This window comes from Populus alba, chromosome 2, assembly GCF_005239225.2.
Source record: "Populus alba chromosome 2, ASM523922v2, whole genome shotgun sequence".
Taxonomy (NCBI): domain Eukaryota; kingdom Viridiplantae; phylum Streptophyta; class Magnoliopsida; order Malpighiales; family Salicaceae; genus Populus; species Populus alba.
Window position 1 is genome coordinate 11,932,639 of NC_133285.1, and position 15,358 is coordinate 11,947,996.

At 34.5% G+C, this 15,358-nt stretch overlaps 1 protein-coding gene across 1 annotated transcript; it reads right to left on the reverse strand.

Moving 5' to 3' along the window:
* Positions 1-771: 771 nt before the first annotated feature.
* LOC118046880 (uncharacterized) lies at positions 772-14,245 on the reverse strand. The gene is made up of 26 exons (XM_035055964.2): positions 13,977-14,245; positions 13,805-13,870; positions 13,636-13,722; positions 13,413-13,534; positions 13,101-13,270; positions 12,573-12,634; positions 12,403-12,486; positions 11,095-11,254; positions 10,484-10,599; positions 9,594-9,722; positions 8,511-8,582; positions 8,274-8,369; positions 8,070-8,147; positions 6,483-6,611; positions 5,917-6,093; positions 5,537-5,740; positions 5,320-5,433; positions 4,955-5,205; positions 4,312-4,357; positions 3,972-4,220; positions 3,585-3,815; positions 2,994-3,085; positions 2,371-2,599; positions 1,810-2,166; positions 1,314-1,387; positions 772-1,203 (listed from the first exon to the last, which is right to left on the reverse strand). The coding sequence occupies exons 1-26, from the start codon at positions 14,079-14,081 to the stop codon at positions 1,098-1,100; spliced, it is 3,606 nt and encodes a 1,201-aa protein (XP_034911855.1). The 5' UTR covers positions 14,082-14,245; the 3' UTR covers positions 772-1,097.
* Positions 14,246-15,358: the final 1,113 nt, after the last annotated feature.

Consider the following 15,358-nt stretch of genomic DNA (forward strand, 5'->3'; position numbering starts at 1 on the left):
TGTTTTTGTATTTTAAGAATATTTATAAAAAAAAAATTGATTTTTATTTTTATTTAAATTATTTTTTATTTTTTAATATTAAAAATAAATTTTAAAAAAAATAAAATATATATTATCTTAATATATTTTTAAATAAAAAACACTTTAAAAAACAAATATTATTACAATAAAAATTCTAAAACATATGCAAAATACAAAAGAACCAATAATAACTTTATTTCATCCTGAAAATAATTATTTTTTAAAATATTTTTTTTATTTAAAAATATATTTTAAATATTAAGATCAAAACAATTCAAAAATATTTAAAAAAAATTCAAAAATTTACCGGTTTTAAAATGCGTCCAAACGGTTCCATACGAAAGGGCATAATAATAAAGACAAGATACAAATATTAACAGGCAGTGGCTTAAACAGTAATGGGCCTCTCAATTTTCACACAGCATAATTTTCTCTAATGTGTATAATGAAAGCACACCTAGTGAAAAAAACACACTTATCTCATTCCATGTAGAAGTAGCAACTTAACCAGAAAAGAATTTTCCAACCCAAGTCCCACGAGAGATCATGTGACCCCTGAAAAAGGATGCTAATGTATGGTTAGGTATGCCAAAAGAACCATGCAGTTTCTTTTTGGTTAAGGACATATCACTACCATTTTCATGGCTGTGAAGAACTCATACACGACAGTATGTGAATCATTGGTCTTCACACTTCACTACATATGCATGTAACGTGGTTTACTGCAACGTTATATTAAAAAAAACAAAATTGGTGGCATTCTACTCGAATTATTGTTCTATTTGCTGAAAGCTAATTCAAAATACAACAACATAAACAAAAATGGAAAGAACAGAAAGAAGAGGAAAAATAACTAAAGTGTGTGTTACTAGATCTGCTTTTTTCGCTTCTACAAATCAGAGAACTTGCATTCTAGGGATTCTGAAAGAAAGAAAGAAAGAAAGAAACTCCAGTCTGTATAAGTGCTAGTGTTCTCACACAAGTTAACTCTGTGTTCTGCGTTACTAAACGGGCGAATTGAGAATGGCTCATATTCAACTCTACCATCGTGCTTTCCATAAGCACAAAAGGGATCTTCAGTATGCCTTTTTTCTCACAGCTGGCTTTCGGGGTTCCTTCTTAGCAATTGTCATAAATCCTGGTGTTGGTATGCCCACAGTGGCTTGATACAGATCCTTCAATCTTTAAGAACATTCAGAAAACAATTGTCAGGTGTCAGCCAAATGCATTAGAATATTTCATGTCTTGAAGCATTTTTAAATGTTCTGTTTGGGTAACTATATTATGGTTACCTTGGCATACTAATGAAAAGGGCAATTACAGAAACACCAACTATGAGAGGGAACACTGGTGCTGGAGTTAATTCCTGCAGCCATGGAAGAGGAAAAGGACACATTAGAAAGATAGAGAGGGAGGCTTATGTCATCATTTAATGATATCGAATCTAATTTACCCATCAGACTATTTTCTAGGGAACATTCACATGTAGATTTTGGAAGGGATAGCCACCAATAGAGGTGTTTTTTTTATTCCAATGATTATTGAGTCGACTAATGACCTAACAGAAAAATTGTTCAATAGACTCGGTATGTGTAGACCAAATCAACTCAATTTTTTGGGAGCCACTGCACTACATCTCTATTGTCCCAATTAATCAAACTGATTTTGTCTGTACAATCTCTCCAACCAAAAACTAAAAAAATTTGAAGTTATCTCTAGATTACCACTATTCAGAACTGTTGTAAGATTAGTTCTAGAGAACTCTCTTTGAATGAATGTAAAACAAACCTGTTTCTGGTGATCCTCCTCAAAACTATATCGCAGTGGGCCCACATGGATCTGGGCTGTCCTCTCAAGGTCAACCTCAATAATCTCCGACTCAAATTTGTGGGTTCTTGACTGCAAACTTGTTCGAAGCTGCAGGAGGTGTTTAGTCTTGGGTAAATTCTTCACTTGAAAGAAGTTGGACACTGGGAGCTCAAAGACAGACTCAGTCTTGGATGAATCACTTGCTGACTTGATCTCAACCAATAGCTGTGACTGTGGTTCTTTCATTCTCTGTCCTTCCACGTGGCAACTTAAAATGGTCACTTCTGGCTGTTCAAAGACCACAAAATCCAAATCCCTTATATCCCCTGATCCAACCTACAAAATCAATGGATACACATCAGACTTCACATATTTGCAGCAAAAAGAGATTATAAATGGGTGTTAAAACATGGAGCCCAATAAGATGAAGCTAAAATGCCAACAAGGGTAGGTTTTAATCTAAGAATAAACCTAAGTTTTTTTTCCTTGTTTCACCGGAACAAAAAGGAAAAGAAAAAAAAGAACACCAAAAAGCATAACCTGAATAGTAACAGATTCAGGTGATGCACGCTCAATTCTATTGGTACCCATGCCATCCTTTTTTACTACTTTAATTACATAGGTTGCATCAGGTACAAGCCCTCTCAGCCTATAACTTCCAGACGAATCAGTTACTGTCTCCTCATAGTAACCTTTTGACACAGACCGAGCTTCAACTGAGACACCTTCTTTTGGCTGGCCAGACAATAGTGTGACAGTACCTGTAGCACTGTGAAGAGCAGAACCCATATTAGTCTTCCACTAAAGTAAGATATCCAAATATAAACATTGGAAAGATTATCTTAATTTCAGTAAGATTGGGATCAAATGAAAATGTAGCAATGTTAAAGAATTCATGCGGCATGTTTGCAAATAAAGGAGAATGTGTAGCAGAGCAGTACATGATGCTAGGAAATTATAAACTAGTATCATAATAATATTAAATTTGAACTTTGGAAAAATTGGAGGATTCAAAATTCGTTTTTAATGAGATTTAAGACTTGGGAATGTGATTTTGTACTGAAGAAATGGAATAAAAATGTTATACATTTGATTATGGCATTATCTACTTGATTTGCTGAAATAACAGAAATCTCTAGCAGGAAATGAAGACTGTATAAGACCTGTAAGCAACACGGGTGGCATGGAAAGTGACTTCTCTAGACTCCCCAGAACCAAGTTCTATTACTTGAGCTGATGGCGAGAAAGCATACTCCTGCAGAAACATCAAATCATTGGATGAGATGATAAGCATGTGCAATGATGTTGATCCAAAGCTGGAGAGCTCAAAACTTAATGATATGCATTAATGCTTCGTACAGTAAATGAGAGCTTCAGAACCTTCAGCTGGATAAGCAAAGTTTGCACTCATTGAGAGAACTTTTAGCCTCAATTCAAAATGCAATTCAAACCAATTAAATGTCTGTGTCAAGGCATGTTGACTGGTGACTCGAGAAGGAGAGTTTTCTTTTCTTTTCTTTTTTGGGTGAGGGGAGGGATGCTCATCAGAAGAAACATAGTTAACAAACTTGAGCTGGTTTTAGAACTGGTAAAGGAGTGTTGCAATGTATATGGCTAGCTTAAATCAACAATTACATCATATGAGCATGAAACCTAAAGCAAGGAAAAGGATTCATGAAATCAATCTCAACTAGATAAGATTGCAGCCTAGTTGAGTTAAGTTACGGATAATATAAGAGGTCTCGGTAATTTACCTTCAGTAGAGGACGTAAATAGAAAGTGCCAGGAAATAAGTTATCAAAGTGGAAAGTTCCACCAGCCCCAGATATTGAGTTGTTCCTATAACCATCATCACCGCTCAATGACAATAGCACAGAAGGAATGGGTTCATTAGAATCATCTTTGGAGTATATGTGTACAGAAATTTGACCTAGCTTCTGGCAAGAAAAGGAATGAGGCCCTACACGTTTAAGATGATAGCCAGGCTGCAAGAATAGAGAGAAATATCACATAACATAAAATATGAAATATAAGTTGAGATATAAAAGCAATAAAAAAAAAAAAAAAACCTGTCTAACAGGAAAGAAACATAGAAACCTTGTGCTTAAATTTACTTGCTGCGTTATGTAAGAGAACAATACCTTTGAAGCCTCAACTCTGTAAGTAATATCATCGTATAGAGGGCCCCCAAGAAAAGAACCATCCACTCCTGTAGCAGTTTGAAATGCTATTTCATCTTTCTTGAGTGGAGTAATTTTGCTGTCTTCGGAAGCAATAATCTTTATGTGAACACCAGAAAGAGGGGGAGAAACTGATCCTTCTATGTACAGCCCCATTCGGCCAGATGATGGGGGGATTGGAGATTGGCAACCATCATTTGCCACCAAAACCTACGACAACAAAGAAAAATATTTAAAGCATTAAACTTAATCATGCATCTTAGGAAGAATTCAGAAGGCGAAACACAGTATTGATAATTACATTTTGTTCTCTGGGGTAAAACAAGATCTTCTTCACTCCATTGTTCCTGAAAGACATCAAAGCTCAAGTTAACTACTTTGATAGGATGGTTATGCCAAGGTGTAAAATTTATGATGTTGAAACAGAATTTCTAGACATTTAAACATGAAACCAGAAAAATGAAATTGCACACCATGAATGAAGAAAAATTAAGGAAACTATGTATCATTCTACAAATAGACCAAAAAGAGAAAACGCAACAAATGAGTTGCAGCCCCTTCAATTTAACATGAACAAAATTCAATAAGATCATTGAGAAAGGGAGCTTATGCATATAGACACAGTAGGAATGAAAAAAAGAAATTACAACTCTTCTGTCTTTAACTAGCATGGTGCATTGTTCACAAACTTTTCTCTCAACTACGTATAAATATCTACGAGTAAAAAGCAACTGTTTGCAATGCAATTCACATTAATGTATAGATTTTAGTAACCAAGTCACACAAAACAAATCTGATTTCCAGAATACGAAAGTAAAATATTGTAAAAGACCAGTTGCAAAATCTGATAATACATGCTAGCTTGTACCAAACACCTGCCAGCATTGAGAATATCATGACATTACAACGGAAAGAAGGAAAACAATTACAAATAATTTGTATACCTAGGGTCCCGAGGAACAAAGGTAAGTTTCTCTCCAAGATTAGCCCACACAGAGTACTCAAACAAGGCAGATCCAGTTTGATCATCTTCATGTGATACAAGGATGGCAGCAGTACCATCAAAAAGATTGCCCTCACTATTAAGGATGTCTACAATGATATTATTAGGTAATTCATATCCACCATCAGCTGAGCCTAACTCGACACTGATTTGTCCTTTAAGAAGATACTTCTCTCCTTTCAGATAGATAGGCTACAGACAAAAAACATAAAAGTGGAATAACTAAAAAGGAGATTTTTTTAAGTGGCAAATTCAAGAAAGAAAAGGTAAAGGAGAAACAAAAGCTGGCACTGTTTGATAGCTTACCAGCAGGTTTGATGTATCAATTTTTATTGGCGAGCTCCCAAAGAAAATACAGGAGTTAACAAAGTGCAGCTCATGTACTCCAGGAGATTCCATGCATATATTCTGTGAACCTTTCTGCAGTTCACATTATAATTGAATATCAATATAGCAGAAGTTGTGTATGGCATCTGATGCAATCAAACAAATTTCAAGCACGCATTTCAAGGGGATAAACTACCTTGATTTTCAGATCAATGGGCGAACCATCTGGCTTAATCATGGAAGCATCCACATCATGGGTTGAGATAACATTTATCCAGTAACCTTTTTGAACAAAAGCAATTCCTGCAACATCCTCAGCACCAACATCCACATTGATGAAGCTCTGTTCCCAGCACCAATTATCTTCACTGGGCACAGCTTTTGAGGAACCATGTTTAACCTAAGAAATCACATTCATTAAAAACACAAAAAGCACTTACAATCAGCTGGCTTTGAGAAAAGAAAAGAATAAGGTAGGGGTACAAGTGCAATTTATTACTAAATGAGTGTATTGATTCATGTAAAAATAAAAATTATATCTTTCAGATAAAAAAACTTTCCTTGAACACACTTTACCTCAAGCCTGTATTTTCCAGGCGCGACATTCTGAAAGAGAAATTCATCACTATCATTTGTCAAACTAACAGACTTTCTTTCTTCTGTATGTTTACCAGCCAATCTCACAAGGGCAATAGAAACTGATGGACCACACTTCTCCTTGCAAGTAACAGAACCATGAACATTGACAAGAACCTTCATGAAAAGGAAGATAAACATCAGTAAGAAGTATTTTCACCAAGGAAAGAATGCACAATTACTATTAGAAATCCGAGGTGGTTCATCCATGCCAATTTCCATGATCTAAAAGAAAAGAAAAGAAAAACACAGACCAAGGATAACATTTCTCCTCTAATTGATAGAAATAAATTGATTGCCATCTCAAATCATGTAATAATACTACTGAAACCAGTTCCTGTGTCCAATCTAACAACTACATGTGTAAAGCAGTGGTGGGAAGAGACTAAACACATCATGGACTTGGAATTGAACTTCTGAGTATGGACGGACACAATAACAATAAAGTTGCAACAAGTCATCACTAGGTAAACATAATTTCTTTCTTATGTAACATTTCATGTTACCTGAGTAAATTGTACATCCAGCAATGGACTTTTGACCATAACATCAGCATAAGATGGTGAAAACAAAAGTCCAGGAGCATTGTCAGGTGTAACAGCCAAAGCAGATAAACGATACTCACCGGGTGAAACCTGACAATTGATGATAAAGAAGAAAGATGTGACTTCATCAGATTTAGTTCTAATTGCATCAATGCTTGATTGATGAAAATAAAGGGAAGAAAACAAATGGTTGAAATCCACAGCAATAGAGAGTTTTGCAAAGTATTCTTAAATCATCTCAAGGGTAATTTTTGCATCCCATGTGATCATCTAAATAAAATCTTGAAGAAAAGTAATCAAAATTGCATGGCATGCACTTAAAATCACTCCAGAATGCATATTCATAAGTTCACAGTGCTGTAGCAAAGATCTCATAGATCAAACACAGATAATTGAATGGATCAACTTAAGAGCAGTAATTACATATTCCCAGTGCCAGCTGCTTATATAAGCAATCTTGAACAGAAACATATCAGGGCATAGGACCAGAAGAGTTCTGTACTTTCAACACACACAAGTTTCACAAAATACCAAGCAAAAATAAATAGAATAATAAATGACTACATGTTGAGGAACAGAAAGGAAGGATCATGGATTTCCATGAACCTATGAGCTCTTTATAAAAATTAAAAAAAAAATCAAGGAGAATTCATTAATATTTTAATAGATGTACTCAAATTTTATGCCATAACACTGTTCTTAGAACAGTGACTTCATCACTGTTGTTTTAACAGTGGTTTATTTCTTAATCATATGTTTGTGGTGTAAAACAATGAAAGGTAAAAAGATATCTATCCTGTGTTTCTTTCTGACACTATAAAAAAAAAAAAAAGGAGTAGAAGCATCTGAGATTTCTCAAATACAATGCAAATCATACTCTACACATCTCAATGGTTCATCTAGTTCAAAAAGTCTGAGCAACATAGCAAAAATCTACCTGCACCCATTCGTTAACAACTAAATTCTTTAAAACATTTTGACGCATAGTAACTGATACCCATGAGCCAGACCTTGAGAAAACAAAAAAAAAAATGATCCCAAGCCATCCATTAAAATAATGCCTCATATAACTAGCTATTTATAACTCACTGAGTCACAACTCTTCAAGATTTTACAAGGCTTGAGTCACAACTCTTAAAGATTTTACAAGGCTTGCTTTGCTTGCACTACCTAAAACAAAAATCTATTCATCAAGGCACATTCCATTATTGTTTTCATAATGCATATATATACACGTGTCTGTGTGAATATTTGTGGTGCTGCAAAATAGCACTGGTTTATAATGATTGTATAATGAAAAAGCAAAAAGAAAAAAATAAAATTTGCATAGGTCCCACCACCCTAAATTGATTATCAGATGCCTTTTCTCTCTCTTTATCCACAAGTTTTCTTCAACTTCATTCAAAATATTTCATATTTTCGCTGCAACATGCAGGATATATACACTTATATTTTTAAAATGTACAGTTCAATAAGCTAATACAAGGGGGGAGATGTCATTTTTTCAGCAATCAAAAGTGTTTCCAAATTGCACTTCCTCAAGCATACCTCAAAGCAGAAATTGCCATTTCCATCTGTCTGTTTGACTTGTGGTTTGACATTCTCAGGTCCATGGGTCAAGGCTACCTAGAAGTCATACATGACAAAGTTTGAAACAGTTAATGTGCAAATTCTATAATAACCAAGGGGAAAAAATGTAAATCTGCAAAATTACTTTTACCATGATATCATATTTTAATTAAAAAACATTACCTTTGCCGTGTATCCAGAACCAATCATGCTTACTACACCACATACATCATAGGAGATTGCTGTAATATCTGGAATTGAAGCCATATTTGGCAAAACCTGATCAAAGAAGTAGAAATGGTCAAGTGGATGCCTCGTAATTAAAAGAATAATTAAACCTATAGTGTATACCTCTTATATCCATTAAAAAAGAGGAAGAGAGTATTCAAGATGCTAAAGAAACATTCTGTTATACTTTACCATATACTCCTTCAACTTGTTGAACTTGTAATGCTCCTTCTTGGCCTCTATCGTATAACGATTTGATGTAACCTAAAAACAAGCAATTTAGCGAAGATGAAGTGCCTGACTTTTAAGACTTTGGCTTGGAACTGTCACGTTTCAAGGTCAGAAACTACATACTTACATGACCACGAAAAGTTTTCCTACCTAGCTTAAGCTTAATTACTTTATTGGTGATAATGGAACAGCAATTAACATGATCAATAATTATGAGGTACTAGATTCATGAGACTGATGAAGGAGATTGACAGCAAAAGAAGTAAATGTTTGAAAGCATACAATAGAAGCTTGCAAATATTCTTTTTTAGAAAACCATGGCCGAGATCAATGGATGGAAGGATCCTTATGCAAATTTTACTCTAACAAGGACAACCTTAAACCCTTTTTTTATGCTGAACAAGTATCATCAATTCACTCTTTGAGAGTCTGAGAATCACAATATATCCCCCACCCCACAAATAAAGAGAAAAAAGGAATGACTACATAGATTTCAGGACAGTAAATGGTTGGCTTTAATAAACAGAGATGTTATCAACTCCTAAAATTATGAAGTGGCTATAGCCTATGATATGAAGTCTATGAAACTTAAACCCTAACCATGCTGGCACAATTTGAAATCGAACTAAGCATATCCATCAAGAAATTATACCATGATGCTCTTAAGTGGTCCCCATGAATTAGGAAAAAAACAACCATGTATCTAATTGACAGAGTTCTGGGCTTAGTACTCACAGTGAGTTTAAGCCCAGGACTACTGTATAATTTATTGTAACTGTCAATCACTTCATAGAGCTCCAAGAGGATTGTCAAAGGTTGGTAAGACACAGTAGGATGCCAGCAGATATTATTTGATCAGCTGAAAAGAAAAGGAATAAAGCAAGACATCTGATGCAATAGCAAGATGAAATGTACCCAATGAAAAAAAAAAAAGCAGAATATAGGGTGAACTCACTTTTCAAAAACAATACTCATTAAAAATACTGAGATGATCAAGAACGACAAATATAATTATTAAAGTTGAGATCATGCACAAGACTATACCTGGTCAAGCTTGTAATAGCCTTCTTTATCAGTTGTAGACCTTTCGTGACCATCAACAATGATTTTGACACCCTCAACTCCCATGCCATTCCCATCAACTATGCGACCCCCTACAGAAAATCCTGTGACCTGCACAAACCAACAGTAACAAAGGATGATATAGATGAATAGACCTTTTTGACAACAGATGGAAGTGAGAATGTGAGAAAGATGACAATGATGTGACTCCTGAGATGCTTCAGAGAGCTTGTAAACAGAGCTGTTGTTGCCTATGAAGTAAGAATGTACACCAATGCCATTAAGGACAAGAGTCTCACTAGCCAGATAGAACATCATAATGCTAGTTCTTCACTTCTCTATTTAGCTGTCAGCTGGCTAGTAACCAAATGATTGGCACCAAGGAAAAGTATACTACGCCTGGCCATCAAGATACTAAGTTGCTCTAACCTTAAGGATGACAATACAACCAAAATCAGGATGATTATACAATTACAATCTTTTTTATTTTTCTGTGAGGGGTTACAGCTTTTGAGATGGATACGAACAGAAACAGTCAACAAATGGGGCAATTGATCTCATCATCCACCATAGGAAATGAATATTGCTGGTTTGACATACTAAACCTTATACAAATATAAATTGTGAACATATTTCTTGCCATTGATGCTGCTTAATGGGGGGCAGTTAATACCAGCATAGACTCACGGGTTTATAGTGCTTACAACTATTATTTTTTTATTCCATAGAAAAAAACTTCATGTAAAATAAATGCAGTGCTCAATACTTTTCAAGATAAAAGGTACAAAAAGGACACCAGAAAGATGGTTGATAAAGATAACAAAGGAATAGAAGTTTATCTATTTGATTACAGGAACTACAATATGTCCTACCTGAAACTGTCGGGGAACTGTTACATGCTGATGCTCAACAGAAACAGACATGAGAGGAGGTGAAACATCAAATACCGTATTCTCACCCTTGTAGGATGGAACAAGCTCATAATGACCTATAAAGCATTAGATAAATTGATCACAACAATGCAGAACAATCACCAAGAAGCATGAAATTAGCAACTTTTATTAATTTGAACAAAATGCATAAATAGACATGTCAAGACTTGATGAACACAAGACCAAGACAATTTAAGCAGAAAATGCAAAAAATCGTAACTTCAGGGCAGAAAGTATGCAATAAAGTACAAATGCAAAGCTACAGTAGGGTTCAACAAGTTAAAGTTATGCTATTACATCTAACAGAATGTAGTAAACTTGGTTCAGTTTTCTACTATAAAATAGCATGCAGACACTGAAATGATGTAAAGTTAATGAAACTCATCAACTACCATTTAGTTTAGCATCGGGTTCAGCTAAGTGCTAAACACAAAATGTTCATAACATTCAGAACAAGCATAAAGAAAGATGCCAAGCAAATACATGTACAAGCATTTATATGCACATGCCAGTGCAGTGAAGAGATGAAAAAAAAAATATTAGAATGTTACCGCATGGTAGTGATTTAAATCTGAACATTCCATCAGCATTGGTTACGGCATGACAGAGAGGCTTTCTTTGCCCCACGTCCTCACCAGAGCCTTGGGGACAATCTACTATTTCAACATCATCCGAATACAGATAAATGTGAACTCCCAAAATTGGATTTCCCTACCAAAGAGGAAAACAGGCCATGTGTATGTGAAAAAAATATAGTAAAGATGCACGAAGTTCTCATGATGATAGATATTGCACCATAGGGAACATAAACTAGAAACATAATGTCCATCTCTGGTCCCATATATAGACTCCGTTTGGGAACGTGGTTGAAACCAAATTCCCTCAAATTTCAAATAAGTTTTTTTTTTTTACTATATATATATATATATATATATTTAGATCATTTTGATGTGCTTATCTCAAAAATGATTTTTTTTAAAATAAAAAAAATCATTTTGATGCATTTCTAAACGAAAAGAACTTTAAACCGCAATCGTTACCACAATCCCAAACAGGCCCTATTAGTCTAATAAGAATGCACATTCCTGTACATGAACATAGACAAATGTGAACTCCCAAAATTGGATTTCCCTACCAAAGAGGAAAACAAGTGTTGTAATTACGAAAAATATAGTAAACATGCACAAAGTTATCATGATGATAAATGCTGCATTATTGGGGCCGTAAACTAGAGATATAATGTCTAGCTCTGGCAGCATATATAGTCTAATATATGAATTCCCATTCTTGTACATTAATTTCCTTTGTGTCAGAAATGGAATAGCGACTCTTAGCTTCAAATCAAAAGAAAGATTTGCATTCTATTCTGCCCTAAAAAGAGGAAATTAAAAGAAGAAAGCTGTTCCAAGACCCAGTTTAAAAGAAAAAATAGTAAGAATCTAAAGATTCAATAGATTTTTCAGTAGAAAGACAATGCAAATGAAAGAAACGAACACATCCACCGAAAGGTCTGTGTAGCACACAATGGGCGCCTTAGAAGGTTTGGCAATGTCCAAAACAGGGCACCTTATTCCCTGGTTCAGAGACGTGATAAGTTGTCATTAGTAGGGGGCAAAAAGGAATGAGGGGAACCTAAGCTAACATGGATGGAAGTGGCATCAAAGTATTTAAAATCTCTCGATATTGGAGCAGATTTGGTGTGTGATCTTACAAAAAGGTTCAAAAGGATCCATGTAGCTGACTCCGAATGGTTTAGTATGAGATTTGGTTGTTGTTGTTGACAACACAATTTTTTTAAATATATATATATATATATATAAAGCAGCTACAGTAAAAAAAATCTTCACAGAAGGTTTTACCTGAGCAACCACAAATCCGTGAAGATCATATCCAGGGACAAAGAAAATGTCATCAACTATGCCATTTTCAAACCCCAATTCCACCTGCAAGGAGTGCAGTATTAAGCAAACAGCAGCAAGCAAGGACAAAATTGCAGGTCACTGAAAAAAGGACAGACAGCATATCTGACCTCTGTGGAACCTCTAACTTCAACTTTCAAATCAGGATGTGAAGCACGAACTTTGTATTTTCCTGCACAGATACAATGATTTTTTGAGATTTCAGCAAGGCATGGATCCAGCAGTAGAATACTTAAAACTAAGGCCCCAAGGGATGGGATTGCCCAGGTTCAGCTCCTTTCACCCCCAGACAATGGAAAGGGATGTTGCAAGACACCGTTCACCACATATTTGTGGATAGATAACATAATGAGAAAGAGACTTCAGTTAATGTAAATATACGAAGAAACATGGAATCCCAACAGGGGATATTATGCCACCACATTTTAGTGCAATGTAAGATAACAAATTCATACCATTCGTTTCATTGATGTACACTTAAAGACAACCATTCTCCATTTTCATAGTGATGCATGCAAATAGTTGGCTAGTTTTAATAATGTTCAGATGAGTTCGAAATAAATGCTTGCTGTTGTATGGAATACAAGCATAAAACTAACATAAACCTTGAAAACAAAATGAAAAAGGAATCCCCATACCTGGAATAACATTTTTGAACAAGTAACTCCCGTCTGGTGAGGTTACAATAGAATAAATGAGATCATCGTTAGGAGACAAAAGTTCAACATTAACATTCGAAGGACCACCATTCTTTGCAGAACAGCTCTCTCCACCAACTGCTCCCACAACTCTACCAGATATAGTGAACCTGTAACGTAAAAACATGAACTCAACTCAATCTACAGTATACAAGCTTAAGATAAGTAAATCGTCCTAATACCAGCCAACTTAGTTCGCGAATCATGCAAGACTATGCTCAAATTATCCAAACATGATTCTTCTAAACATACCCTGTGAATCGAAAATTAATATCTTCATTGCGGTTGCAGCCCATATCATCAACAACAACCGGGAATTTTTCCGGGTCCCACGACCATCCTTCCGGTCCATTGATTTTAATAACAAATGAGCCCTGCAGATCATTTATAAAAAAAAAAACGAAAAGGATGGGAGGATGAAAACAATATCAATCATTATTAAATAAAAAACTGAAATGATTTAACGAATTATTACCTTGTCATAGACTGGAATGAAGTAGTAACCATTGGGAGCACACTGTGTTCTCTCCTTTACCAATCCATCTACAGTACGAAGCTCTACCTGCCCTTACATTGATACAAAAATTAAATGAGATATATTGTTGACACAAATAAGTGAAAATAATTTGAATATGAAAACTTACCGTGATGTCAGAATAATCCAATTTTGTGGCGCTTGGATTCCTTGACTTTACCAGAGATGAACTCGCCTGCAGTTTCCATTAACTCAGATCCGTAATCATATTTCATTAAGCTAAGTTAATTTCTTTAGATTTGTTAGGAAGGAAAAAAGAGAGTGATGTTTTAGGGAATCACCTCGACGAATCCGCCACAACCGTTAATCAAATCTGCGGAAACAGCTGAGATTGAGAAAATTAGTGCGATCGATAAGCAGAGAAATAAGTCTCCGATCATCTTCATTTTTAGCGATGATTTGAGAGAACAGATCTGGTGGTGGGTACTTCACATGTGATTGATTAAATTAGTGGGATTAATTTCGACTGTGAGCGTAAGTGTATCTATCTCCCTCCGACGTGAGGGTTTATGGATTTTGAGATTTTTAGAATACGATATATAAATTAGGCAGGCCAAATAAAAGTATAAAAAACTGGAGCTTATCCCATTTTGGTTTCGGTTTGGGCATCTGTTTTGGGCTTGATTTGGGTGGGGGCAGAGTCTGGGTACTGTATTTTGCTTATAATTTTGTCCCCGCAACAAAATAAATTATAATAAAAATTTAATGATTATTTACAGTAAATTATAATAATAGTTTTATTTTTTATTTTTTTACAAGATGTTTTTTAGTTTTTTTTTATTTTCTCATTCATTACTTTTTCTCTACCACTTTAATCCACGAACATAGATTGTCTAGCAACCATTCAAGACTTGAAAGCCTTGAGTTCATCCATCATTATAGACCCAAATGTCTTGAGTTTAGCAAATATGTTAAATCCAAACATCTTAGGCCTAGTAACAATGTTGGGCCTGACATGGTTGCGAGACCTAGGCACGGGTCTATCTTAGGTTTGACATAGCTGCAAGACCTAAGATACGTGAATTTGACAGCCAAATGTTTAATTATTTATGAATAAATAAATTTGAATATTTATTATATTAGTCTTTTGGTTTTCTCAAATAATAATTGATTTATTTAATTTTTGAAACATGTAATAAAATTTATAATTGCTCTTAATTAAAACTTAGGGACGAAATTGAATTATATGCCACATGATTATAAATTAATAATAAATAAATAGGTTTCTAAATAGCGGAAAGAATTGAATCATGCATTATTATCATGCTCTAAACAACAATCAATAAATGCTTTAATACTATCAATTTTTGTTTAAAATAGTAAAAACAACATAAAACAATAACAAAAAATAACCTATAAAAAATTAATAAATAGTTCAATTTATTCTAATGAGTTTTGAAGTTTCAAATTTTAATGTTTATATTTTTTGTTGATTTTTTTAAAGTTTTTAGAGTTTTAATAATCAAAATAAAATATAACGACGCTACTATATAGTTCAATTGTCCAATAGCTTATTTATATTATTGAAATTGAAACTACTATTACAATCTATAGGGAAATGTTTTTCGTTTGTTTTTTGTTTAAATCTAAAACGCTACCATTTACCTTTTTTTGTTTAAATCTTAAACGCCGCTGTCTGCACCGCTTCTCCTATATACTCTAT

Bases quoted from the DNA above. Each gene is read 5' to 3' on its own strand.
- LOC118046880 (XM_035055964.2), bottom strand. From the start codon at position 14,081: ATGAAGATGATCGGAGACTTATTTCTCTGCTTATCGATCGCACTAATT. The intron at 11,255-12,402 runs GTAAAACCTTCT...CCTCTTTGGTAG, and splicing joins ACGGATTTGTGGTTGCTCAG to GGAAATCCAATTTTGGGAGT. The intron at 1,204-1,313 runs GTAACCATAATA...ATGTTCTTAAAG, and splicing joins CTTTTCATTAGTATGCCAAG to ATTGAAGGATCTGTATCAAG.